This window comes from Erinaceus europaeus, chromosome 4 (assembly GCF_950295315.1).
Source record: "Erinaceus europaeus chromosome 4, mEriEur2.1, whole genome shotgun sequence".
Classification (NCBI taxonomy): Eukaryota; Metazoa; Chordata; class Mammalia; order Eulipotyphla; family Erinaceidae; genus Erinaceus; species Erinaceus europaeus.
In genome coordinates, this window is record NC_080165.1 from 115707693 (window position 1) to 115733195 (window position 25503).

General features: G+C 36.1%; 1 protein-coding gene across 6 annotated transcripts in view; it reads left to right on the top strand.

Annotated features, from left to right (window-relative positions):
* Positions 1-25503, top strand: part of AHI1 (Abelson helper integration site 1) — a 270191-nt gene that overhangs the window by 104310 nt on the left and 140378 nt on the right. For 5 of the 6 annotated variants that reach the window (XM_060190404.1, XM_060190403.1, XM_060190406.1 and 2 more), the window contains exon 20: positions 2708-2763. The exons of the other annotated variant lie outside the window; for it this stretch is intronic. In XM_060190404.1, coding sequence (XP_060046387.1) covers positions 2708-2763 — 56 coding nt within the window. The remainder of the gene's footprint in view (positions 1-2707; positions 2764-25503) is intronic. 6 annotated transcript variants of the gene reach the window in all.

Sequence of the window (25503 nt, forward strand, 5' to 3'; positions counted from 1 at the left end):
TGCTCTCTCTCTCTCACACAGAACCTGGTGTATATCTAGGTTTTGGGACTTTTTTAGAAAGTGATCCACCTGGGATGGAATTAGAGAATAGTATGAAAGGAAAGGTCTCACCCGAGTAATGAAGCTGAAGGGTTGTCACTCCACACGTGAAGTCTCTGGACACAGTCTGAGCTGAAGCATGTTGAGGTGGCAATCATTGCATTGATTAGGTTGCGATCAGCAGATGCAATATTATTTGATATGGATTGGGAGAGGCATGAGAGAAAGTGGGCCCTATCCGAGGGTTCCAGGACTGGGGGAACTATAGGCTCTCTAGTGGAGATGTGAGGTTCCTGCTGTCTTAGGTTTCAAAAAAACAAAGGATAGTTAATGTTATCATCACATTATTTCGTAATTGGGTTAACTTTGAAAAATCCTTTTGTTGGGGTTTGCTGTATAGTACCCAGTATCTTGTATGTAGCTGTGCCATTGGTTGCTTCTGATCTACTTGGTCTAGGCTTTTGAGAGTGTCCACATATCAAATATACAGCCTATATATTAAAAAGACTCAATCTGTGTTTTAAAAACTTCGAGACATACAATTAATTTTCCCCCTCTCATATTAATTAACTAGTGATTTATATGACTACATTTTACTAGGAGTGTACATAAACACCATTCCCACCACCAAAAGACTGTGTCCCATCCCACCCACCCACCGGCCCAGGAAGCCGCATGTTCACCCTCCCCCTCACCACAGGGTTTTTACTTTGGTGCCCTACTTAAGTTACTCTTCTTTACCCATCACTTTTTCCCCCAGGAAGTTGTTTATAGGAAAAGCAGTGATACATGAAAATATGGAAAAGACAAAGACAGAGTTAGTCCTATTAGTCTCTAAGTCTGAAATCCTAAAGTTCACATAGAACAGGAACATGATCTTATTTTTATATACTTCATATGTATAGTAAGATTAAGAAAAGCAACAGCCCAGACCAAATCCTTCCTACCAACACCTACCTCTCACCAGAAATGTTTCTGAAAAATGTGTGCTTTTTTGTTTGTTTTCTTTTTGTTTTTTTAACTTCATTTTCTACTATGTATGTAACTATCAGGTCTAACCTATAATAAATTATAGAGCATGTAAGTAAATAGGAATAGAGGATACTTAATCAAGAAAAAAAAAAAAAAGACACAGTCTGTGAAGAAGACTGCAAATGACCAACATGATGTAATGGTCAGATAAGAACTTTATACATGTGTTAAATATTTTAAGAAGAACAGCAAAATTAATAAACAGTTGAAAAATATCAGCAGAAAAATTAAAACCATAAAAAATATAAAATTCTACATGTGAGGAGTGTAATAGATGAAATTTTAAATTGTTAAGTCGTTCTCTACCATTTTTCAAAAACAAGAGTAGGCTACCAAACTCCGGAGATAAGACATCATGATTTATCTTTTATCACTGAATGTCAAGTAGCCATTCAGTAAATACCAGTTGATCTAACATATCAGTTTAGTTCATTGTACTTCAATGGCTAACAATTTAAATGGAAGAAAGACTATGTTATTTTTTTTAATATTTATTTACTCCCTTTTGTTGCCTTTGTTGTTTTATTGTTGTAGTTATTAATGTCGTTGTTGGACAGGACAGAGAGAAATGGAGAGAGATGGGGAAGGCAGAGAGGGGGAAAGACAGACACCTGCAGACCTGCTTCACCGCTTGTGAAACGACTCCCCAGCAGATGGAGAGCTGGGGGCTCGAACCGGGATCCTTATGCTGGTCCTTGCACTTTGCGCCCCCTGCACTTAACCCGTTACGCTACTGCCGGACTCCCAAGACTATGTTATTTTTAAAGCATGTTTTCTGTTTATTTTGAATATACTTCTGCAATGAGATACAGTGATTTTATGTTGGTGTTACATATTATCATAGTCTAAGAAAAGTGAGTTAAATAACAAAATGAAATGGATTTTTTTCTGCTAGAAATTGAACTGATTGTTACTAGCAGTACATTAATTATAGTTCTCAATTCTTATCTACCCTACATATAACAGCTTCAACCATTATGTAATCAAACTATTCTAATATTCTAGCTCATGTGTTAGTTTTCCAATAGAGATTGAAAAGTAATTTGAGGCCCACACCTGTGTTCTTTTTAATTTGAGATATAGGTTAAGCTAGTTCAAAACTATGATGAAAATGTAATGTGTTATATTTTCAGAAACTACTTATACAAAGAATGCAGCAGAAGAACTCGAGAACAAAAAGATGAATTCATATATCATAATAGAATTTTTCTCAAATTTTATCACTTATTATTATGTTGAAGGAGAGAATTGGAGGGGCTTTTTCCTTCAGAAACTATATAGTGATTGAATAAACACCAGACTATGTCATACTAGGAGGCCAGATGATCAAAGAAGAATTTGATCATCTGAATAAATAGAATTACTCTCTTTTAGAGACTAGGAAGGGATTCTTTTCATAGTATTTATTATATGTCTTTGTGAAAACTTAATGACCTCTAGTCAGAAATAAAACTTCGATGCAAGGACTGTGACAGAGAGGAGATAATGATATAACATTTGAGCACCAAAGGAGACATGAACACATCCTGTGTGTCTGCCAGACATTATTTCAATGGGAAATGTCTTACTGAAATAATTGTTTTCAAAAATATAATAGATAAGTATAATAAGCAAATATTCACTTTTCTTTTAACAGGGACTTTTAGCATAGCAAGAAAATCTGGTAATCATGACATAGATACAGCTCCAACGGTAAGCCATTTCTGCATTATTATACTGGTGGGAAACTACAACATGATACTGGTTATAATAACATAAATTGCCATTGTAGAGAACTCTTATAGCTTCTGTTTGCCAAAAATCATATATCTCTTCAAGAAAATAAAATGCATATTTTCTTCCACCTTTTTTTTAAATTCTACTCAGCCTGCTGGAAGAACTCAGTACTTGAACAACAAACACACTATTCCCAGTGGCCTTTTTTCTTCTTCTTTTTCTTTTTTTTTTTTTTAATACTTACTTATTCCCTTTTGTTGCCCTAGTTGTTTTATTGTTGTAGTTATTATTGTTGTCGTCATTGTTGGATAGGACAGAGAGAAATGGAGAGAGAAGGGGAAGGACAGAGAGGGGGAGAGAAAGACACCTGCAGACCTGCTTCACTGCCTGTGAAGCGACTCCCCTGCAGGTGGGGAGCCATGGGTCCAGCTGGGATCCGTAAGCCGGTCCTTTGCACCATGTGCGTTTAACCCGCTGTGCTACTACCCAATTCCCTCTTCTTCTTTTTCTTTTTGATCAAAACAGAGAAACTGAGAGGGAAGAGGGAGGTTGAGGGTGAAGAGAGTCTGCAGCACTGCTTCACCATTCATGAAGCTTCCCCCCTACAGTGGGGATAAAGGGCTTGAACCCTGGTAATACATGCACTCTGCGGGTCCAGCACTGTCTGGCCCCAAACTTATATTTTCTAATCAATGTATTGATAGATACCTTACTAATTTTGCTAGACTTAAAAAAAAATAACATACTATCACTTTTACAAGTAATTGTTTACATCACTGCTATAAATATTTTTACTTTAAAATACTTTGTATATTGATAAAGTAATATAGTTACTTGGGCATATGATTTACATTCTTTTTAAATGACTGAATTTTATACATTTGCATCATTATTTATAGAGTGGTTGCTTTGCTATAGGAAAAGGCTTAAGGCCATTCATTACTCTTCATTTCACTTAAGAACTATTATTATTTTTGAAGTGAAATCTTAACCTTTTATCTTTCTCTTATTACTACCAGACAGCAAAAGTCATTTCTAAATTATAGTATCTGATACAATAAAATAATTATAAAAGTAAAAGTTCTCTTTAGTGTCTTAATATATTTGTTTGAAACATCATTTGCTATGTCTCACTTGAATGGTTTATACGGGAGATGTGAACTAGACTTCTGTATTACTCTTCACTAAGTATAATCTTGGTTTTTCTCCTTTATAAGCAATAAGACTTTAAAATACTGTATACAATTCACTTCCTATTGTGAAAAAAAAAAAACTTAGATAATATCATTGTGGAAAAAAATGAAGATAAAAATAAAGGGAAGATAATATAATACTGTATTTAAATTTCATTGATAATAATTTACTCATTAGCAAATTGAGCCCATTTTCTATTTGTAAAACATTCAGATATTGAATACCTATTCACCTTGATTGATAACCTAATATGTAGAAATACAGAAATGACTGGTTGTTGTTTGAGCAATTAATCATCAGTATGATCATTAAAATGTACTTGGCTGGGGGGTCGGGCAGTAGCGCAGTAGGTTAAGTGCACATGGCGCAAAGCCCAAGGACTGGCAGAAGGATCCCGGAGGTTCCAGCCCCCGGCTCTCCACCTACAGGGGAATCACTTCACAGGCGGTGAGGCAGGTATGCAGGTGTCTGTCTTCTCTCCCCCTCTCTGTCTTCCCCACCTCTCTCCATTTCTCTCTGTCCTATCCAACAACGAAGACATTAGTAACAATGATAATAATGACCACAACAATGGTAAAAACAACCAGGGTAACAAAAAAAAGGGGGGGGGATGGCCTCCAGGAGCAGTGGATTCATGATGCAGGCACCGAGCCCTGGCAATAACCCTGGAGGAAAAAAAAAGTACTTGGCTATAGAATGTGTTCCATTTATCCTTTAGTAATATTATGGTGAAAAGATCAGGTGTCAGACAGTGAGTGGTACACCTGGTTGAGCACACAGATTACCATGTGCAAAAGACCTAGGTTCAAGCCCATGGTCCTCACTTGCAGGGGAAGAAGCTTCATGAATGGTAAAACAGTGCTGGAAACCTACTTATCTCTCTCTGTCTCTCTCTTTTTCTCTCTCTCTTAAATTTTTTATTAATGATTTAATACTGATTTACAAGACTGTAAAGTAATAGGGGGTATAGTTTTATTCTGTTCCTAGCACCAGAGTTCTGTTTCCCATCCCCTCCATTGGAAACTTCCCTGTCGCTCTAAGATTATGGACCAAAATTCTTTTTTCAGGTACAGAAGGTAGGCGTTCTGGCTTCTGTGATTGCTTTTTTTGTTGGACATGGACATTGGCAGGTTGATCCAGACCCCCAGCCTATTTCTATCTTTTCCCAATAGGGTAGCATTTTGAAGAGATGAGGTTCCATGAAACATTGGTCTCCCTTTCCCTCTCTAACTTCCTCTTCCCTTTCAATTTCTCTCTGTCTCTATCCAATAAATAAATAAATAAATAAATAAAATGTTTTTAAAAGAGTAATCATAACATTGTTTAAACCTACACTTTAATGTTAACAATTGAAGATTAGCAATTATGAAAGCATAATATATTTGAATAATATACCCTTAACTACATTATTTTTATTTGTGTAAACATCTCTGTAACACCTGTATTTAGTGTGTGTGTGTGTGTGTGTGTGTGGTGTGTGTTCTGGAACTCAGAAAAGTGCAGCCTGGTAAATATTTTTTTGGTTTTGGATTAATTACAGATCACCCACAGTAATCAAATATTGATCAAATAGAACCAAACCCTCATAAATAATGAAAAATTGTTCTTTTTAATATTTAAAGTAGTGTCCTAACATCAGAGTAAGTTCAGTAAAATAGAAATAGATTCTGAAAATGTGGTAATAGTTTAAGTATTGATCTTTTGTCTTTCCAGTTGAATTAGTAGCATCTTTTAATATTTTTCTTTTTTAGTTTATTTTTAAAATAAAAAATTAAAAATATCAACAAAGCCATAGAATAAGAGGGGTGAAATTCCACACATTTCCCACCACCAGAGTTCTATATGCCATCTTCTCCATTGGAAGCTTTCCTATTTTTTTTCTCTCTGGGAGCATGGACCCAGGGTCATTATGAGGTGCAGAAGGTGGGAGGTCTGGCTTCTGTAATTGCTTCTCCACTGAACATGGGTATTGGCAGGATGATACTTGCTCCGAGCCTGTCCCTATCTTTCCCTACTGGGGCAGGGCTCTGGAGAGGTGGGGTTCCATTGGTGAGGTCATCTGTTCAGGTTGGCATCATGGTAGCATCTGCAACTTGGTGTTTGGAACGTACATTCCTTTGCTTCCTTCTTTCTTGTGGGACTCAGTAGTTCTTGTAAGGTGGGGTTGATCGTGGCAAATTCCTTTAGTTCTTGAATATTTGAGAAAATCTTTATTTCTCCCTCATATTTGAAGGATAATTTTGCAGGATACAATATTCGTGAATGGAATTCCCTCTCCTTTAGAACTTTGAATATGTCATTCCACTCTCTCCTTGCCTCTATAGTTTGTGAAGAGAAAGCTTTTGAGTCTTATAGCTCTGCCTTGTATATAGCTTCTTTCCTTTCCCTAGCAACCAGCAAAATGTTTTCCTTGTCATTAACTTTTGATAGTTTTACAGTAATGTGCCTTGGTGTTGTTCTTTTTGAATTTGTAAGTACAGGTGATCATTCTGTCTCTTGAATGAGAATGTTCTTATGGTTTCCTAAGTGAGGGAAGTTCTCATCTAAAATTGCTCTGAAAATGGACTCTAGGCCTTTGGCCTTGTTTTCCTCCTCAGATATACCTATCACTATTATATTCCATCTTTTGATGGAGTCTGCAGTTTCACAGCTCTGAAGCATTCCTCTACTTCATCTTTGAACTGAAGAGTGGGCTGGCATATCTTCTAATTTGGAGATTATTTCTTCTGAATGTGAGTCTGTTTCCTAAGTCTTACACTTGGGCATGGATTGCAGTTAGAGTGTCTTTTACTCCCAGAGTTCTGTTTGAAATTTTTCTTTCATGCTTCCAAACTGCTTAGTTCTGACTGAAGTTCTTTGAATATTTGAAGATTCTTAGTGAACTTTGTTATAAGTTCCTCTCGTATGTGTTTTAATTCCATAGTAACATGCTTTTTTAATTCTTACTTAAATTCTTAAAGAGTCCTCATAATGAGCTTTCTGTAATCTGTCTCTGAGAGTCTCTCTAAATCTGTAATTCCTTGGATTTCATCTGTTTCATTTCTGTCTGACTAATATAACATAGTTGGTTTTTTAGTTCTGTTTCTCTGCTTGCACAGTGTGTGTGTGTGTGTGTGTGTGTGTGTGTGTGTGTGTGTGTGTGTGTGTGTGTGTGTGTGTTATTGATGGCCGGCAGGTGGTGCTATTGTGATCTCTAGGTTCCTCTTGTTTGTAAGATCATTAGTGGGCAGGATGGGCTTGGGAGAGGTGGTTGCTTTGGGCTATCTTATGGTCAAAAATGCCCTATTTTATGTTGTGTCCTTGCCTTAAACTTAGAAGGCTAAAACTCTCTTGAGTCTAAGATTGAAAGATTTTAAGCCTCTGTTTCTGTTCTTCAGGCACTTTTGAGCTAGCTCTCTGCCATTATCCCTCCCACATTCCTTTTACTATAGCTACCCCCTTGAATCTCTTGGGTTTAGGAGAATACTGCATACTGGCTACACTGTTCAGCAAATGGGAAAAAAATAAGAAGTGATACTTTCTCAAGCTTCTATGACAGAGAAAGATGTGTTTTGTAATATTTTGTGTTAGAATTCTGAATGAACATTTTACTAAATATATATGGTTACAAACTATAGTGTAATCCTGAAGTAATATTGTGGAGTCCTTTATTCTTTAAGTAAATATTAAATAGCTGAAGAATAAAACCACCTCAGTTCCTGTGTTGTTTATTTGCTCACACTTTTTTCAAGTTACTTATTTCCTTTTTTTCTTCTCTAGTGTCAACTTTAATTTTCACCAGATTTTTTTTCTTTTTGACATAAAATAATACTATTATATTATCTGTTTTTGAGCTCTCTTAAATGGAAAGTAAAGTTACTTTTTCAAGAAATATAGTTAAGAATTTTTTTATCTGAACTCATTTTTAAATACCTCTGAGTTGTCTTGTCAGGGTTTTACATTATTTTATCATAGCCTTTTCTCCCTCAGAACATTGGGCAAGTTGATCATCTTTTCCCTTTGATACTTAATATTTGTAGGAGGGACATTAGATATCAGTATAGTTAACTAATATATTGAGAAACCCATAGGATAAAAGGGGTACAACTCCACACAGTGCCAGAACTCTGTATCCCATCCCCTCCCTTGATAGCTTTCCTCTTCTTTAACTCTCTGAGAGTATGGACCCAAGGTCATTGTGGGATGCAGAAGGTGGAAGGTCTGGCTTCTGTAATTGCTTTCCTGCTGAACATGGGCATTGACAGGTCAATCCATACTCCTAGCCTGCCTCTCTCTTTCCCTAGTGGAGTGGAGTGGGGCTATGGGGAAGCAGTGCTCTAGGACATATTGGTGGGGTCATCTGTCCAGGGAAGTCTGGTTGGCATCATGGTAGCATCTGGAACCTGGTGGCTGAAAAGAGATTTAACTACAAAGCCAAACAAATTATTTATTAATCATGAACCTAAAGGTTGGAATAGTGCAGATGAAGAGTTGGGGGGTCCTCCATTTTGTAGATAGCTAGTAGGCATCTTTTATTTATATTCCAAAGGGCCTGTGGCTATTACTACTTTTGGGGTTTTTTTGTTTGTTTTCCCTGAGCATGAAATCTGATATGCCAGTGGATCCAAGTTATTGTCTGGAGAGATGATGTCATGGCTGGAAAAAGGACCAGAAAGCTGGATCAGGGAAGAGAGTAGCTCCCTAATAGGGGAAAAGGGTATAAATATTGTTGACTATAAACCCCATCGGTTTGATGTTATCTGGGGCTCATATTCAGTTTAGAAGCCTGTGTAACCTCTGCAACCCTGTATATCTGAGCTCACATTCTGTGGTCACTGAGTAGGACCAAGCTGCCCCAGTATCAACCCATCTTCCTCAGTTGTAGCATAGAGTATGTTGCTCATCCTCCCTTCGGAGGATTGAACATTCTCTACCGTTGTTGATCCAAGTTGAGGGCAAGGTCCTATGGGGGACCCACAAAGGGGTTTTTTGTGTTGCTCCTGATAGAGATGACCGGTAACAATGGAGAGAGGGATTTTTTGAGGTCTAGGCCCATCATGTCTGTTTGGGAATCTCAGGACTCCCCAATAGGGCCCCATAACTGTTCTTTTGTATAAGAAGCCTGTTTTGCGTGCTCATGCATGATGCTTAATTATTTTTTAATTTATTCTCCTGTTTTGGTGTATGGCTTTCTTTTTATTGATTGTCGAATAATATCCACGTAGAAACTTTAGTATTAGAAAACAAATACACTTATCAGCCAATCATAATATTAGATTATTTTAAAAACTAAGTAGATCATGCCATTTTAAGAACTAGTTGCTGCACCTACTTTCAGTCTGCAAAAATTAAGGAAAATGCCAGCCTCAGATTAATCAGAGTTCACTGTCTGAACTCTGAAAGGCAGGTGTAAAAGCTAGTTAATAGTTAAGTCAGAACAGATTTAAGCCCCATGTTTACTTTGAATGAGGAATTCATTTGCAAATCAAAGGGAAATCACAACTAGCATAAGGAAGTTTTCTCTAAACGTGGTTGGTCTTTTCTTAATTGAAATTGTTTTATGAGGACTACACTTAAACATATCTTCATCTTCATATACAACATAATCTTTCATCTAAAGTGGAAGATGATATTGACTATATAAAAAAATATTTAGTTATTTGAAAATTGGCTTTTAGTAGTTTTTCAGTGAAAAACTTAGAAGCTTTTTTTTTTTTGAACCCATATTCCTGTACATGCTAGCCTGTGCACTCAACTGGGTGTGCCACTGACCAGTCCCAAAATCCACTTGTTTAAAAAAAAAAAAAAACATTGTAAAATTCAGACAGCTTCAATATTGCCTATTGTAATCAATCATCAATCAGTTTGTTAATTCTCTTACATCTTAACATTCTAAATATGTAACATTAATATTTCTCTCTTCTTCTTACACGGTTATTCAGTGATACTATAATCCCATCAATATTGCTTTTTTAACGGATGTATTTTGGGACTGGGCAGTAGTACACCCAGTTGAGTGCACAGGCTAGCATGTACAGGAATATGGGTTCAATTCCCTGGTCCCCACTTGAAGGAGGGAAGGTTCACAAACATTGTAGCAGTACTACAGGTGTCTTTATGTCTCTTCCCTCTCTCACCCCTTACCTTCTCAGTTTCTTTCTTATTGGAAGAGAGAGAGAGACAGACAGAGACAGAGACAGAGACACAGAGAGAGAGAGCCAGAGCTACCAGGAGTGGTGGATTTGTGGTGTAAGGAAAAAAAAGGAAAGAAGAAGGGAGGGAGGGAGGGAAGGAAGGAAGGGAGGGAGGGAAGGAGGGAAAGAAGGAAGTAGGAAGAAAGGAAAGTAGGAAGGAAGAAAGGATGGATGGAAGGAAAATGGTCTGGGAAAACAGTTTGTAAAATTACAGCTTGCATTTTTCCAGAAGCTTATACTTGTGGCACAACAATTTGAACTTAAGTCCACAGTGTCATACCAGTTAAGAAAGTTTTACCATTAGTCAAACTGTTGCTTAATTATTATACATTAAGTTTTTCTAGCTTGATTAGAAATTTAAATATTGATTCATTATTTTTACATCATTGTAGGATCAAATTAATAAACAATCCATTCTGAAGTTATATTCCTTAGTTTTCTAACAAGTAAATTGCTAAATTTATCTGCTTGGTAATTTTCTGGCACATCATTTTCCTAAATAGTAAGCTTAGTTATGTTTTGTAGTATTTTACTATTCTATAAATATACCTACACTGTAATATTGCTTTACCTTAATACTAAATTCATTAATGTACCGATTTGAATTGTACAAATGAAATTTTTGAGACTGTATTTTATGGTATTGCACTTATTCTCCAAAAAATTTATTTTGTTGCTATATTGTTACCAATGTTTATTCTATTAAATTAAGATTAAGATACTTGTTAGGTTTTATACTACTAAACACTAGCATAACATACTTTATCCATCTCCCTAATTCACATTTTAATATTTTGGAGCACCTTGTTTATGGATGAATATATAAGTTTAAGTGAAATGTTTTTTGTTCTAAAGGAAGAACTTTATTTTCTCTAATCTATGAAATTTTCCAGGAATTCATAGTATGTAAACTGAGGTGAATATGCCCCTATAAAACTCATAAAATAGAATTTATGACCAATCTCTTCTTGTGGATAATTGCAGGGTGGAGAGGGAACCGATAAAGTATAAGCTTTTATAGCTCAAGTCATAAAAGAATCTTTCACTTATCAATAAGGTAGCAATTTAGAGCAGTTTTATCAAGATTCAAATATCAATGCAAAATAGGTTCTCTTTTAAGTCCACTTCTAAGTTGTTCAGAATAGTATAATTTCTCAAAGATCTATGTCTCTTTTCCTCCAGTTATTAGAAATTTTGTTATGTTTAGTTTCCCTATTAGTATACTCAACTGAAAATTTTCTTGGACTTTTTCACCAAGTTCTTCACCAAGTTCAAGTTTGAGAAATTTTACACCTTACGACTTCCATTTTTTATTTACTTCGTATGAGATCTAGTTTTATATGAAAGAGAGCAGCCACTTTGCTACATAGAGCACCAGCAATCAACCTGAGAACACTAGACATGCACATGAAGCAGTGTGAACTGTTTTCCAGCCCAGACTTCTCAGATTACGAACGTGTATTTGTATTACTGAAGGACTGTATCATAATACTGGAATACTCTGAATCTGTTTTCTGAATTGTCCAAAAGTATTAGGTATCTCATCAGCATAGCATAGTACCAAGTACTCTATATGGATAGGAGTTGTATGAAGAAGGCAGAAGTATAAAAATGTTTAAGACATATTTTATGTCTTTGAATATCTCCTGTTCTCATTATTAAAAAAATGAACTATACATAGTGAAATCTCAATATATAAAACTAATAAAACTTCAAAGCAGTATGGAACAGAGACCACCAATCATACTGAGGCAGCTTACTGTACAGAAATATAGTAAGTTCTCATTTAATGCCATTTGCAGGTTCTTAGAAACTGACTGTATATGGAATTACTTCTATAGCAGGTTCAATTCTGCCATAAACTGATTGATACAAATAAAAATTGGGTTATGTGGCACATGTCTGGTCACAGAAACACTACCAAATTTCCCAATAATGACCCAGAATACTTATCAAAAAGTATTTTGTGTTCATTTGTTTATTCTTTTGTTTTCCATCCTTATTCTCTTTGAGGGTTGTAGGGTGACTGGAGCCTATCTCTGGAAGCAACTCATTTTTTTTACTTAGTATGAAATCTGTCAAAATTGTTTTTGAGTCCTGATTTTTCTTTCAACTCATAGTACTCTCGCAAGCTTTATAAATTAACATTTCGTTTTGCCCTTATCTTTATTTTCAATAGTAGGAAAATATAATGTCAAAATCTGGTTTCTAAAAATTATATTTATGAGTAATATTAATTACTTATAAGTCATTTGGGGGGTATATTCAAAAATGGTTGTGATATTACATTGTGTTGTGCTTTAGCAAAGAATTTACCTGCATTTCTTTTTAAATAAGATTTTATGAATTTGCAAAAATTTCCTTCTAATGTATGACTTGGTCTCATTAAGGAATTAATAATACAGTCCATAGCAGAAGCCAAAACGAGTTTATTAAACCATAGAAACAAAGGAAACAATTATTTGGGAAAGAAAAAAATGATTACTTACTATTTTATGGAATATTAATTTCTATTTGCGGAGAAATTTAATCAGAAGCTATCCAACTATTAGAGCTCTCTGTGACTCTGTGTTTCTTGCCTAGATGTGAACATCTACCATCTGTCACTTCTAATATCCCATGGATTTTTTTGCCGTGATAAACATATATGAGTTTGCCAAGTTTGTTCTTCTTCAGATATTCTTTATCTACTAATCATCTCTCAGTATCCCCAGAGATTAATCTTTGGCAGAGATAGCAACACAGCAGTCAGTAACAGAGACACCTCTTAGTCTAACCACATAATTGGGTCACAATTCGTTTGAGGCATAAAAATTAAGATAAGCCCCTAGACAAAATGAACTTCTTGCTTTGTGTTTTTAATAAAACTTCCTAAGATTTTCTTGATTCTGTCTCTGATTAACAGTATCGTGTGGCACGTAAACAAATTTCTCTAAGGGCACTTTTCAAATTCAGAACTTATTTTGCCAAATCTAGAAATTTCTATTTTCAAAAATGAAATTGGCTATGAAACTCTGATCATGTTTATAACTGTGGAGTTCTGCAGAATACCATTCCCATAAGGTAACTTGAAAAATGAAGTCAAATAATAATTGTATCTAATATGTTTTAGGCATCTATTATGTACCAGACACTGTGTAATGTGTCCTATACTGGTTATCTTGCTTAAATGTCATAATTCTATAACGACATCAGCAATAACAATAATAACCACAACAAGGCTACAACAACAAGGGTAACAAAGGGGGGAAAAATGGCCTCCAGGAGCAGTGGATTCATGGTGCAGGCACTGAACCCCAGCAATAACCCTGGAGGCAAAAAAAAACGCACTAGTGTCATCATCAGTGACATTAGACAGATTTTGTAAACAGGAGAAATTTAGAATATTAATAGTAATTAGCACTGCTAAATACAATGTATAGATTTAAAGGCCCTTCTGCATACTGTTTATTCTCACCTCATCTTTATATCATAACTGTAACGTGTAATCAGATTAAACAGGAAGTGGTAATGAAGGGTGTGTTTGAGCAGTATTGGAAAGGATGACTAGAAAGAAAGCTAGAAAGGGTCACAAAAGCTTTGGTTTGAGCAAAGGAGAAAGCCAAATACAGATTGTTCCCTCTTAATCTAATACTCTAGAACTTAACTTTTTTTTAGCCAGATTCTAAATTTTTTTCTTGGAAATATCACAACCCAAGAAGTTTTAGATAGATATGAATTGAGGTTAGTGGATCGAGTAGATTTCCAAGGATTCATTGCACTTCAGTTCTAATATGTGACTATGATAATGACATGAAAGTAGCAAAGAGTGGTATGGATGTTGAGAAGATCTTTGGGTTTGGTGGGAAGAAAGGGGCCCAAAAGCTGTGGTTTTGCAAGTGCAGTGGCAGAGTCACCTGTGACCTTGAGAAAGGAAATTACAGACACCTGCTAGCCTTCAAACTATGCTACCCACATGCCACAGGCAGCTGTTTGAAGAAAAGGAGTGAAGGAATGAGAAGGTAATTTTGAATACCACCCAAGAATGAAATGGCTGGGCTTTGTCCCTTTTCCTTGAGACCCACTTGTAAATTTTATACTCAGTGTTTACACTTTTTTCAGCTAACACATTTATAAAATAACCCTTCAAATCGTGTTTCTAATAGTAATCATTCTTTTCTTTCTTCTATAAAACTCTTCATCATCATCATTACTTTGATTGTTCACCATCTGGATTCCAAAGAGGATAAAAATGATTACAATTGAGTAAAACTAATCTCCCCTGGGACCATCACTGGGCCTCTCTAATTTTCTACAGCCAGTGCTACCTCATGTTTGGTGCTTACCAAGAAAACCTTAGTAATGCATATGAGTTTACCTGTTCCCACATGTGTGCTTTCTCCTTCCATTATATTTCTATAGACTTAACTTTAATGGCCTTTCTCATAGACAGATTCAAGAATCTTTTCTCGACTTGGAGAAATATCGTCTGTTCTGTAGTTTTGCTTTCATGTGTTGCTTTTTTCATCATAATCCGCTTTACCACCCATAACCATAATATACTTGATGCTCTTCTTTTTCTAATATCTAACTCAGAAACCATCAAATTTGCCTTTTCAAAATATGCAAAGTTGGCTTTGGCATACTCAGTGATTTTTGTAACCATCACCACTTGCTGATTTTTTTAATTTAATTTATTTATAAAATATAAAATATCAATAATACCATATTCATCACCAAAAAGAAATTCCCTTCTTAGGAGACCCCACATGCACACCCCTTACTTTCTCTCTCTAACTCCTAATATACAGTCTGTTTTCTTTCTATATAATTTGCTGATTTTGGACATTTCACATAAATACATTTAGAAATATGTGCCCTTTTGTGTCTGTGTTCTTTCACTTAGCTTATTTTCAAAGAACATCCATTTTTAAAATAAATATTAAGTTTAGTACTATTTATGATAGAATACTATTCTACTATAAGACTACAACCTTGTATTAGTCTATTTCTCCTTTGATGTGCATTTGTTTTGCTTCTTTTTTTTTTCTTTTTTTATAAAAAGGAAACACTGGGGGGTCAGGCAGTAGCACAGTGGGGTAAGCGCACGTGGTGCTAAGCACAAGGACAGGCGTAAGGATCCCAGTTCTAGCCCCCGACTCCCCACCTGCCGGAGAGTAGCTTCATAGGCAGTGAAGCAGGTCTGCAGGTGTCTATCTTTCTTTCCCCATCTCTGACTTCCCCTCCTCTCTCCATTTCTCTGTCCTATCCAACAACAAATGACATCAACAACAACAATAATAATCACAACAAGGCTACAACAACAAGGGCAACAAAAGGGGGGGAAATGGCCTCCAGGAGCAGTGGATTCATGGTGCAGGCACCGAGCCTCAGCAGTATCTTTGAAGGCAAAAAAAAGGAAACACAAAAACCATAGGATAAGAGGGGTACAACTCCAGCTTCACACAATTCTTACCACCAGAACTCCGTATCCCATCCCTTCCCCTGATAGCTTTTCTATTCTTTTTTTTTTTTTTTTTTTTTTTTACCAAGAGCACTGATCAGCTCTGGTTTATGGTGGTGCACGGGATTGAACCTGGAACTTCTGAGCCTCAGTCATGACAGTCTGTTTGCATAACCATTATGCTATCTACCCCTGCAGCTCTCCTACTATTCTTTATCCCTCTGGGGGTATGGAGCAAGGGACATTATGTGGTACAGAAGGTAGAAGGTCTGGCTTCTATAATTGCTTCCCCGCTGAACATGGGTGTTGACAGGTCTATCCATACTCCCAGTCTGTCTCTCTGTTTCCTTAGTGAGGCAAGGCTCTAGGACATATGTTGGGGTTGTCTGCCCAGGGAAGTCTTTTTGGCATCTCCATAGCATCTGGACCTGGTGGTTAAAAGAAGACTTAACATATAAAGCCAAACAAACTGTTGACTAATCATGAACCTAAAGGCTGGAATAGTGCAGGTGAAGATTTTGGGGTCTCTGTTTTGTAGATAGTTAGTGGGCCTGTTTTAGTTATATTCCAAAGAGCCCATGACTATACTTGTGTTTGTTGTTGTTGTCTTTTTTTTTTTTTTCTGAGCCTGACATCTTGGGCCCAAGTTACTGTCTGGGGAGATGATGTCATGACTGGTAAAAGGACCAGAAAGCTTGATCAGGGAAGAGAGTAGCTCCCAAATATGGGAAAGGTGTATAAATATTGTTGACTGTAAACCCCGTTGATTTGATGTGATCTGGGGCCCATATTCAGCTTAGGAGCCTATGTGACCTCTGCATCCCTGTAGATCTGAGCTCACTTTCTGTGGTCCTGAGTAGGAATGTTCAAGACTATAATGAATAATGCTGTAAAAACATGTCCATGTAAGTTTTTAGATAGGCGTATGTTTTTAATTATTGTGGGTATATATTTAGTTGTGGAATTACTGTCTCTGTTTCACATCTTGATAAATGAACAAAATGTTTTCTTAATATTTAAAATTATTCTATTTATGTGTGTATTATATAGAGACAGAATTCCAGAGGAAAGGAGAGAGGGAGAAAGACACCTGCAGTTCTGTTTGATCACTTCTGAAGCTTTCTCTATGCCTATGGGGGCCAGGGCCTTGAACCCAACTTATACATATTGCTATCTGGTTGTTCCAGCAACATTTACTAAAATATTTTTAATTAAATATTTCCCCTCATTTAATGGCCTTGGAACTATTGTAAAAAAAAAAAAAAGTCAGTTACACCACCCATGTTCAGCAATTACAAAAGCCAGACCTTTCACCTTCTGTACCCCATAATGACCCTAGGTCCATACTCCCAGAGGGATAAAGAATAGGAAAGCTTTCAATGGAGGGGATGGAATGTGGAGTTCTGGGGGTGGGAATTGTGTAGAACTATACCCCTCTTGTCCTATGGTCTTATCAACATCTCCATTTTATAAATAAAATCTGTTCTTAAAAATCAGTTAAACATAAATATAATAATGTATGACTGAACTCTCAACTCACTGATCCATGTGCTTTTTGTGTTTTAATTGCTATAGCTATAGTCTTAATATCAACTAGTGTTTGTTCAATTTTGTTCCTTTTTTTAAGATTTTGGCTATTCTAGGTCATATCCCTTGCATTTCCTTATGAATCTTGAAATCAACTCAGTTTCTGCAAAAATTTTGATAGGGATTACATTAAATATTTAAATCAAAATTGAAGAGTATTTTTCTGTTGACAGTATTGGTCTTTCAATTATTAAATGGATCTTTTGGTGTATTTAGATATTCATTATATTTTTTCAATATCTTATGGTTTTCAGTGTGTTAGACTTTTAAAATATTTTTATTTTTGATAATGTTGTTAATGGAATTTGTTTTATATTTAGATAAGTATTCAGTCACAAAACATATAATTGATGGCCAGGGAGTGCACATCTGGTCGAGCATACACATTACTATGCTCAAGGACCTGGTTTCAAGCCCTCACTTCCCACAGGCAGAAGGGATACAAGAGCCATGAAACAGGTCTACAGATATCTCTTTTTCTCTACCCTCTTTTTCCCTCCCCCTCACAATTTCTCTCTGTCATATCAAATAAAATAGAAAAGGGGAAAAAATGGCCACTAGGAGCTGTGGATTTGTTGTGCAGGCACCAACCCCAGCAATAAGCCTGGTTGCTATGGGAGAAAAAGAAACATAATTTTTTAATATTAATTTTATACTTTGCACCCTAATGAATTTAGTAGTTCTGAGATGTATTTTGGTGTGTTTTTGTTTGTTTGTTTTATTTTTGTAGACTCCTTAAGTTTGCTTTTGTACAAAATCATGACCTGTGCTTTTTTCTTCCTTGCCCAACTGGTTAGGACATCCAGTATAATGTTTAAATGGCAAGAGTGGATAACTTTGTTTCATCTTATTCCTGTATTTGACCTATTAAGTATATTGTTATCACTATACTTTTGTTCGTGTATTGAAGAAGTTTTCCTGTATTCTGTGTTCTTACCAGGAAAGGGTGTTGGCTTTTAGAGATACTTTCTGTGTCTATTAAGATGGTTGTGATTTGTCCTTAATACTATAGATATGGTCTGCTACATTTTCATGTTAAATCAATCTGTCATTCCTGGGAAGTAGACCACTTGCTCTTGGTGTAAAATAGTATTTTACTGATGCTTTTACCTCAGTAATCATGGGATATTGGTTTATATTTATTTTTAGTTTTAGTTTTGAGGACACAGTAATGATCTCTTCATAAGATGAATTGCAAAATAATCATCTCTATTTCATTTTTTGTAGAAGATTGATGTTATTTTTTTTAAATATTTGGTACAATCCACCATTGAGTCAGTTTGTATCTGCATTTTCTTGTATATGTTGAGCTTTGTTGTTTGTCTTCTTGGTGTTTATTGCTATTGTTGTTTGTATTTTGTTATTAATTCAGTCTCTTGAGTCTGCTGACATCTATTCAGATTTTTTATTTCATCCTTTAGTCAGTTTATCTTTCTAGAAATACATTCCTTCCATGTAGGCCCTTTAATTTTTTAGCATGCAGTTGATGTAACACCCCTTATAATTCTTTTTTTTTTTTCTGTAAAACATTAAAATAGACATTAGTTCCACTCTCTTCTCTGGTCAGTATAAAATTTTATTCATTTTCTTAATGTTTCAAAGAAAAAATTTTTGAATTTGTTGATTTCTTCCATTATTTATCTGTGTGTTATTATTGCTTTTATTCTAGTGTTTACTGTTTCTTCTGCTTGCTGTAGTTTTAGTTTTATTTTCAAGTTTTTTTAAGTGTAAGATTGACTTACTATCTTCTGAATAAAAGTACTTGCAGCTGTAAAATTTTCTCAAATTGCACCTTTTGCTACAATCCATACATTTGGGTATGTTACGTTTTCCTGTTCATTTATCCTTTTCTAATTCCCTTGATGATTTCTTCTTTGACTCATTGGTTATTTAATAGTGAATTGTTTATTTTCCACATATTCATGAGTTTCCCAATTTTCTTTCTCTAACATAAACAAATATGGTTGGAAAGCATATTTCTTTGGCTCCAAACTCTTTCCTCTGCCAATATAAATCTACTATTGAGTCCACATTTAAATGAATATTATAATTTTCAGCTTCAGAGATTCTTCTTTAATCAGTTTTGATATTTTCTACTTGATGACCTGTCATTTTCATGGTTTCCTTTAATCTTTGTTTAGAAAATCCAACATCTGAACTTTCTTAGGGATAATCTCTGTTGATTTATTTGGTTCCTTTGTAGGATCACACTTTACTATTTCTTTATGAGTCTCATAATTTCTTGTTGATAGCTGGACCACAAGAAAATATAGTATGGTGAACTAGAAATCAGATTGTCGACCTTCTCTCTCATGGTTTGTCATTTTAATTATAAAGTCTATAAATTTTATGAAATTTGATACTGGCTTAAAAATTAAAAGATTTCAAAACTGCTGTGTATTTTACAACCACTGAAATGTTGGCTTTATTTGCTAGCTTGGGGTTTATTTACAAATTTAAGAAAATTCATTATTCTTTTCTGAAGTAAGGGACAGGTAATTACAGGAACTCAGCAGGTAGAGTGTGAGGCCCTAAGTTCAGTCCCCTGCAAAGCAGTGCTCTTACCTTTACACAAATAAGTTATTATTTTTTAAGCAGAAAAAATGGGTGAGTAACTTGTACAGATATTAAAGTTATAGATTCTTGGGGCCAGGCGGTGGTGCACCTGGTAAAGCGCACACACTACATTGTGCAGGGACCAGGGTTCAAGTCCCTGGCCCCCACCTGCAAAGGGAAAGCTTTACAAGTAGTGAAGCAGGGCTACAGGTGTCTCTCCATATCTCCCCCCTCCCATTTCAATTTCTCTCTGTCTCTATCCAGTAATAAATAAAATTTAAAAATAAACAATTTTTAAAGTTATACATTCTTTGAAAATAATCATCAGGTCAAAAGCAGTGTAGAGTAGAAGCTTCCTGAGGGCAGAGTCCTGTCTGTATTGTTTACTGCTATCTCCCTAGCATATTGAGTAGTTCATATAGTATGGGTACCTCATAATTAGTGTTATATAAACAGTCAGTCTTTCAGTTTTGTTTGATTTTCTATTTAATTTTTTCCCTAAGTTTTAAGAGGTTAGAAAACTAAGAAGTATTTACTATACCTACAAGCTGCAGTTTGAGCGTGAACTTAATGGGGAAAAAAAAAGTGACAACATATGTGTGGAAAAAAAAAATCGTCTGAAGCTGAACAAAATTTTAATGAGACAAGAGGGAAAATACTCAAGTAAACTAGTAGGAAAAGGAAAAGCAGGCCTTCTAAGTTTTGTTAGTTATAATTTATTGTAAGAACTGGATTTATATTTTAAATTATGTTCTTCCATATGTTGCATACTTCACATATGCAGAAGATAAATTTAAATATTTTGTAAGGTAGATCTTTGAAATAAGGTTTTAACTAAATTTTAGTTCTGTCAGAGTCCATGGAAGCCCTGTTAAAGCATGGAGTGCAGGGTTCATCCCCATAGTGAAACCTCAAAATGTTTGTTTCTAACAAGCCTCCAGATAATGTTACTCTTGCTGGTCTGGAACCCACATTTATTAACTCATGATTTTCCTTGGGATCCATGCTTCTTTTTTTAAATATTTTATTTATTTCTTTATTCCCTTTTGTTGCCCTTGTTGTTTTATTGTTGTAGTTATTACTGTTATTATTGATGTTGTCATTGTTGTATAGGACAGAGAGAAATGGAGAGAGGAGGGGAAGATAAGAGAGGGAGAGAGAAAGACAGATAGCTGCAGACCTGCTTCACCGCCTGTGAAGCAACTCCCCTACAGGTGGGGAGCCAGGGGCAAAAACTGGGATCCTTAAACCCTTAAACCGGTCCTTGTGCCGGGACCCATGCTTCTTTATGTTACCATAATTTTCAATTTCCTATTCTATTCCAAGAAAAAAAATTAAAGTACAGTGTAGTTTTTCTTTACTTTTTATTTTCTTAGGTAAATTAAAAAAGATATACCTTAGAGCCTTTTTCAGTGAATCACTAATTATTCTATGTACTAAAGACTGTCAGTCATGATTTCTGGTGAGAAATGGTATAAATGACAGCAGTAATCACAAAAATCTCCCTCCAGATGTGAAGTAACTTTGCCAAGTCTGAAGTTCAAGCCATTCCTGTTTGCAATTGGAGAAAGTAGTACTCACAAGTGATATATTCAAAACAAATTCGTTATCTTCTTTGTTCTTCATTATTAGAAGACCTTATATATACATAAGCTTTTCCTATTCATATGTCATCATAAATAATACAGCTCTACTTTTATTCAACAAATTCATGTTTTGAATTCACTTTAAAGTATATGAATGCTATTGTTCAAACTAGTTCTTTAAATACTTAATTTGAGAGAATTTTGAAACGAGAAAGTATACCATATGTCTTGTGGTCCAAACTCTATAGTTTACAGACATTGAATCTGTTTATTTTGTTTGCTATATACCTTAGCCTTGATGAACCAGCAGGTCAGGGAAACTCACTGTCTTGATTACTAGTTTAGTATTTTTCTATTACCTTTAGTCATTTTACCAGGAGGTATTGGAGTTAAGTACTTTCAAAAATTTATTGGATGAAATATTTAAGGTTCACATATATTCATATTATATCACAAGATAGGAACAGGAAATGTGTCTGGTACAGAGACAAGTAACTATGCAACTGCTTATTTTCTTTATTTGTTTGTTTTTTAATTTAATATTGAGATAAAATAGTTAAAAATAACAGACCTTTGGTTTCTCTTTGATAAGTATTTCTAGGGTTATTTTATCTAGTATTTATCTAAAAGTAAGGTAAATTACTTCCATGTATACATATATCAGAAAGACTGAATATTTCTACCACATGATGTAAGAGTTGTATGTTTCTTTGTTGTTCTTATAAATAAAGCATAACCTCAGTTTTATTATTAGTAAGGAAGTTTTTGAATATTCCATAATGTACATTGGTATTTTTATTTTTCATTTGGAGTGAGAAAAATCAAAGCATGTCTTTTCCACTTATGTTACTGCTTTTAACTGTATGCCATGCTAGGAGTCAAAGTGCATGTAAGCCATGTACTTAAGCTACTGAGCCACTTCTTCAACTCCAGGAATTGATACTAAGCTGTTGTTTTTTTTCATTAGTTATAGTTAATATTGACTTACAAAATTATAAAACAACAAGAGTATAATTTCACACAGTTCTCACCACCAAAGTTCTGTGTACCCCTTCTCTCCACTGGAAACTGCATTTGTTCTCCCCAGGTCACATATATGGATTGACTTTCTATCTATCACTATTTATATCTATACTTTCTGCCCATTTTTCCCCTTTTTTATTTTACAAAATGACTTTTCAACAGGAGTTTAAATCCACACCATTCCCCCTACCAGAGTTCTGAATCTTCAAGTCTCCCCACTGCAGTCCACCACAGTTCCCCTATGGTTGAGGACATGGGCTAACCATCATCTCTACAATTGTCTGTCCACATTTATACAAAATTCCCCCCTTTTCCCTGATTCAGTCCTTTCTTCCCCTCCAAGCCACTCATGACAACGTAACTACCTCTATGTGTCCCTCTCCTTTTCCTTCTGTCTCTCTGGGTACTGATGGAGCTGGAGTTTAGAGCCCTCTTATTTTCATCCTATAACCTCTACCCCGCTGGGAGTATGGATCAGTGTTGTTTATGGGGAGCAGAAGGTAGGAGTTCTGGCTTCTGTAATTGCTTCTCTGCTGAGCATAGGTGTTGACAGGTTGATCCATACCACCCAACCTATTTCTGTCTTTCCCTAGTGGACCAGAGCTCTGGAGGTGTGAGGGTCCAGGATACATTGGTGTGGTCGTCTGCCCAGAGAAGTCTAGATAGAGTCATGGTAGCATCTGTAACTTGGTGTCTAGAAGGTGCCGTGACCTAAGTTAAGACAAAATTGTTAATGACAGGAACTGAAAAAATAGGATTAGTGCAGATAAGATTAGGGATTTTGGGGTAGAAGAAAGCTCAGAAGTCCATGTTAGGCATCTTCCTGGAGCACACAACCATGGTAGTTTTGCTTGAATTTGGTAGCTAGTATGAGATTGGATAAGAATATTGTCTCAGGGATCAGCAGTGGTAGGGAATGTTCCATTCTCCGAAGGGAGATTGGGCAACATACTCTACCTACTACCTGAGGAAGATAGGTCCTGAAATTAGTGCAGCCTGGTATGTTCCTAGCCGTGACCACACATAATACAAGCTCAGACCTACAGGGTTGCAGAGGTTACATAGGCTCCTGTGCAGAATATGGGCCCAGATCAAATCTATGGGGTTTATACTTAACAATATTTATGTAATTTCCCCGTATTTGGGAGCTACTCTCTTCCCTCAACCAGCTTTCTAGTCCTTTTCTAACTATGACACCATCTCCCTAGACAATAACCTTGGTCCACCTGAATGTTAGCTGTCAGACTCAGGCAAAAACTAATAAAATCATGGGCTCCTTGGAATATACCTAAAAGAGACCTACTAGCTTTTTCCAAAACAGAGACCTCAAATCTTCATCTGCAATATTCATGCCTTTAGGTTCATGATTAGTCAATAATTTGTTCTGCTTTATATCTTAACTCTTTTCCAGCCACCAGGTTCCAGATGCTACCATGATGCCAGCCTAACTTTCCTGGGCAGATGACCCTACCATGTGTCTTGGAGCCCCGCCTTCCCATATCCCTGCCCCACTAGGGAAAGAGAGAGACAAGCTGGGAGTATGGATCATCCTGCCAATGCCCATACTTCTGGGGGGGATAAAGAATAGGGAAGCTATCAAGGGAAGGGATTGGATACAGAGTTCTGGTGGTGGGAATTGTGTGGAACTGTATCTCTCTTATCCTATAGTCTTGTCAGTATTTCCATTTTATAAATAAAAATTTAAACAAAAAGAATATTGTCTGAGAGAATGGTGTCAGAGTAGAGAAAAGGGTTAGAAAGTTGGATTAGGGCAGAGAGTAGCTCCCATTCTTGAAAAAAAAATTGTGACTAAAATGAACTATTTCCATCCATCTGACCCAGGGCCTGTATGTGTATGTGTACATGTATATATTTATATTTAGCACCAGAGCCTGTGTAACCTCTAAGTCCCTATTGGTCTGAGCTCACAGCTCATGGTCACAGCTGGGAACATTGCAGGCTGCATTCATTTCAGGAACAGTCTTCCTCAAGTGGCAGGGCAGGATACCCCAGCCTTTCTTGGGACACTAGGACTATCCCTACCAACATTGCTTTATAGTGAAGACAAGGTCCTGCAAGGGCCCACAAGATGCTGTTCCTGATGGAAGTGACCAGTGGTGGTGGAGAGAGGGATCTCTTAAAAATCTAGGCCCACCATATGTGTGTGGGAATTCAAGGATTCCCTAACTAGGGCTCCAGATGATGAGGTGGTGTGTTATTGACCAAAAGGGCCATTATTAAGTGGGCCAGTCTTTTGCTCTTATCCAACTTTTATAGTCCTCTATTCTATAATCTTAGACTTTCTCTTAGTTGTTTAGACATTGAGTATCATTTGTTGAGCCCATCCAGAATTGGGTTTTTGGGATCTGTCTTCTTTGGGCCCTTCTGCTAGGTTGCCCAGCTAATTTGGTCTGTGTCCAATCAATTAAAGAATTTATGATGCTTTCTTTATTGCCTGTTTTTTTTTTTTTTATGTTTGTTTCTACAGGTCTGCCTTCTATTCCTTTCTAAGTTATACCTACAGCCTGTTAATACTTCCAAGCATCCTTTTTTCCTCTTCTCAGATAAGAGAAGCAGTTCCTGACTTCCTCTGGTGTTTTTCAGATTCGCTTCCCTTTCAGTGATGGTGTAAAAAACAAGATTACTTGTTTGATGACAGGTGCTTTGGGTCTTGGTGGAATTAGGGTTCAGAGCCTTCTGGTTATTTTCCCCTATCATTTATCCCTCTGGGAGTATGGACCAAAATTCTTTTGGGGGTGCAGAAAGTCAGAGTTCTGGCTTCTGTAAATGCTTCTCTGCTAGACATGGATGCTGGCAGGTATCCATACCTCTAGTCTGTTTCTATCTTTCCCTAATGGAGTAGGGCAGGGCTCTAGAAGGTGAGGTTCCAGGAATCATTGGTAAGGTCAGAATAGAATCATAGTAGCATCTGCAGCTTGACAGCTGAAGGACAGTAAGTTATAAAGCAAGTCAAAATATTTAATAAACAAGAACCAAAAATTAGGACTAGAGCAGATGAAAATATTGATCTTAGGGTATAAGTGCTAGAAAGTCTATATTCGATATGTTTCCAGGGACCCATGTCTTTAGTAATCTTTGCTTGAGCTTGATAACTAAAATGGAAATAGACTAGAAATATTGTCTGGGAATATGG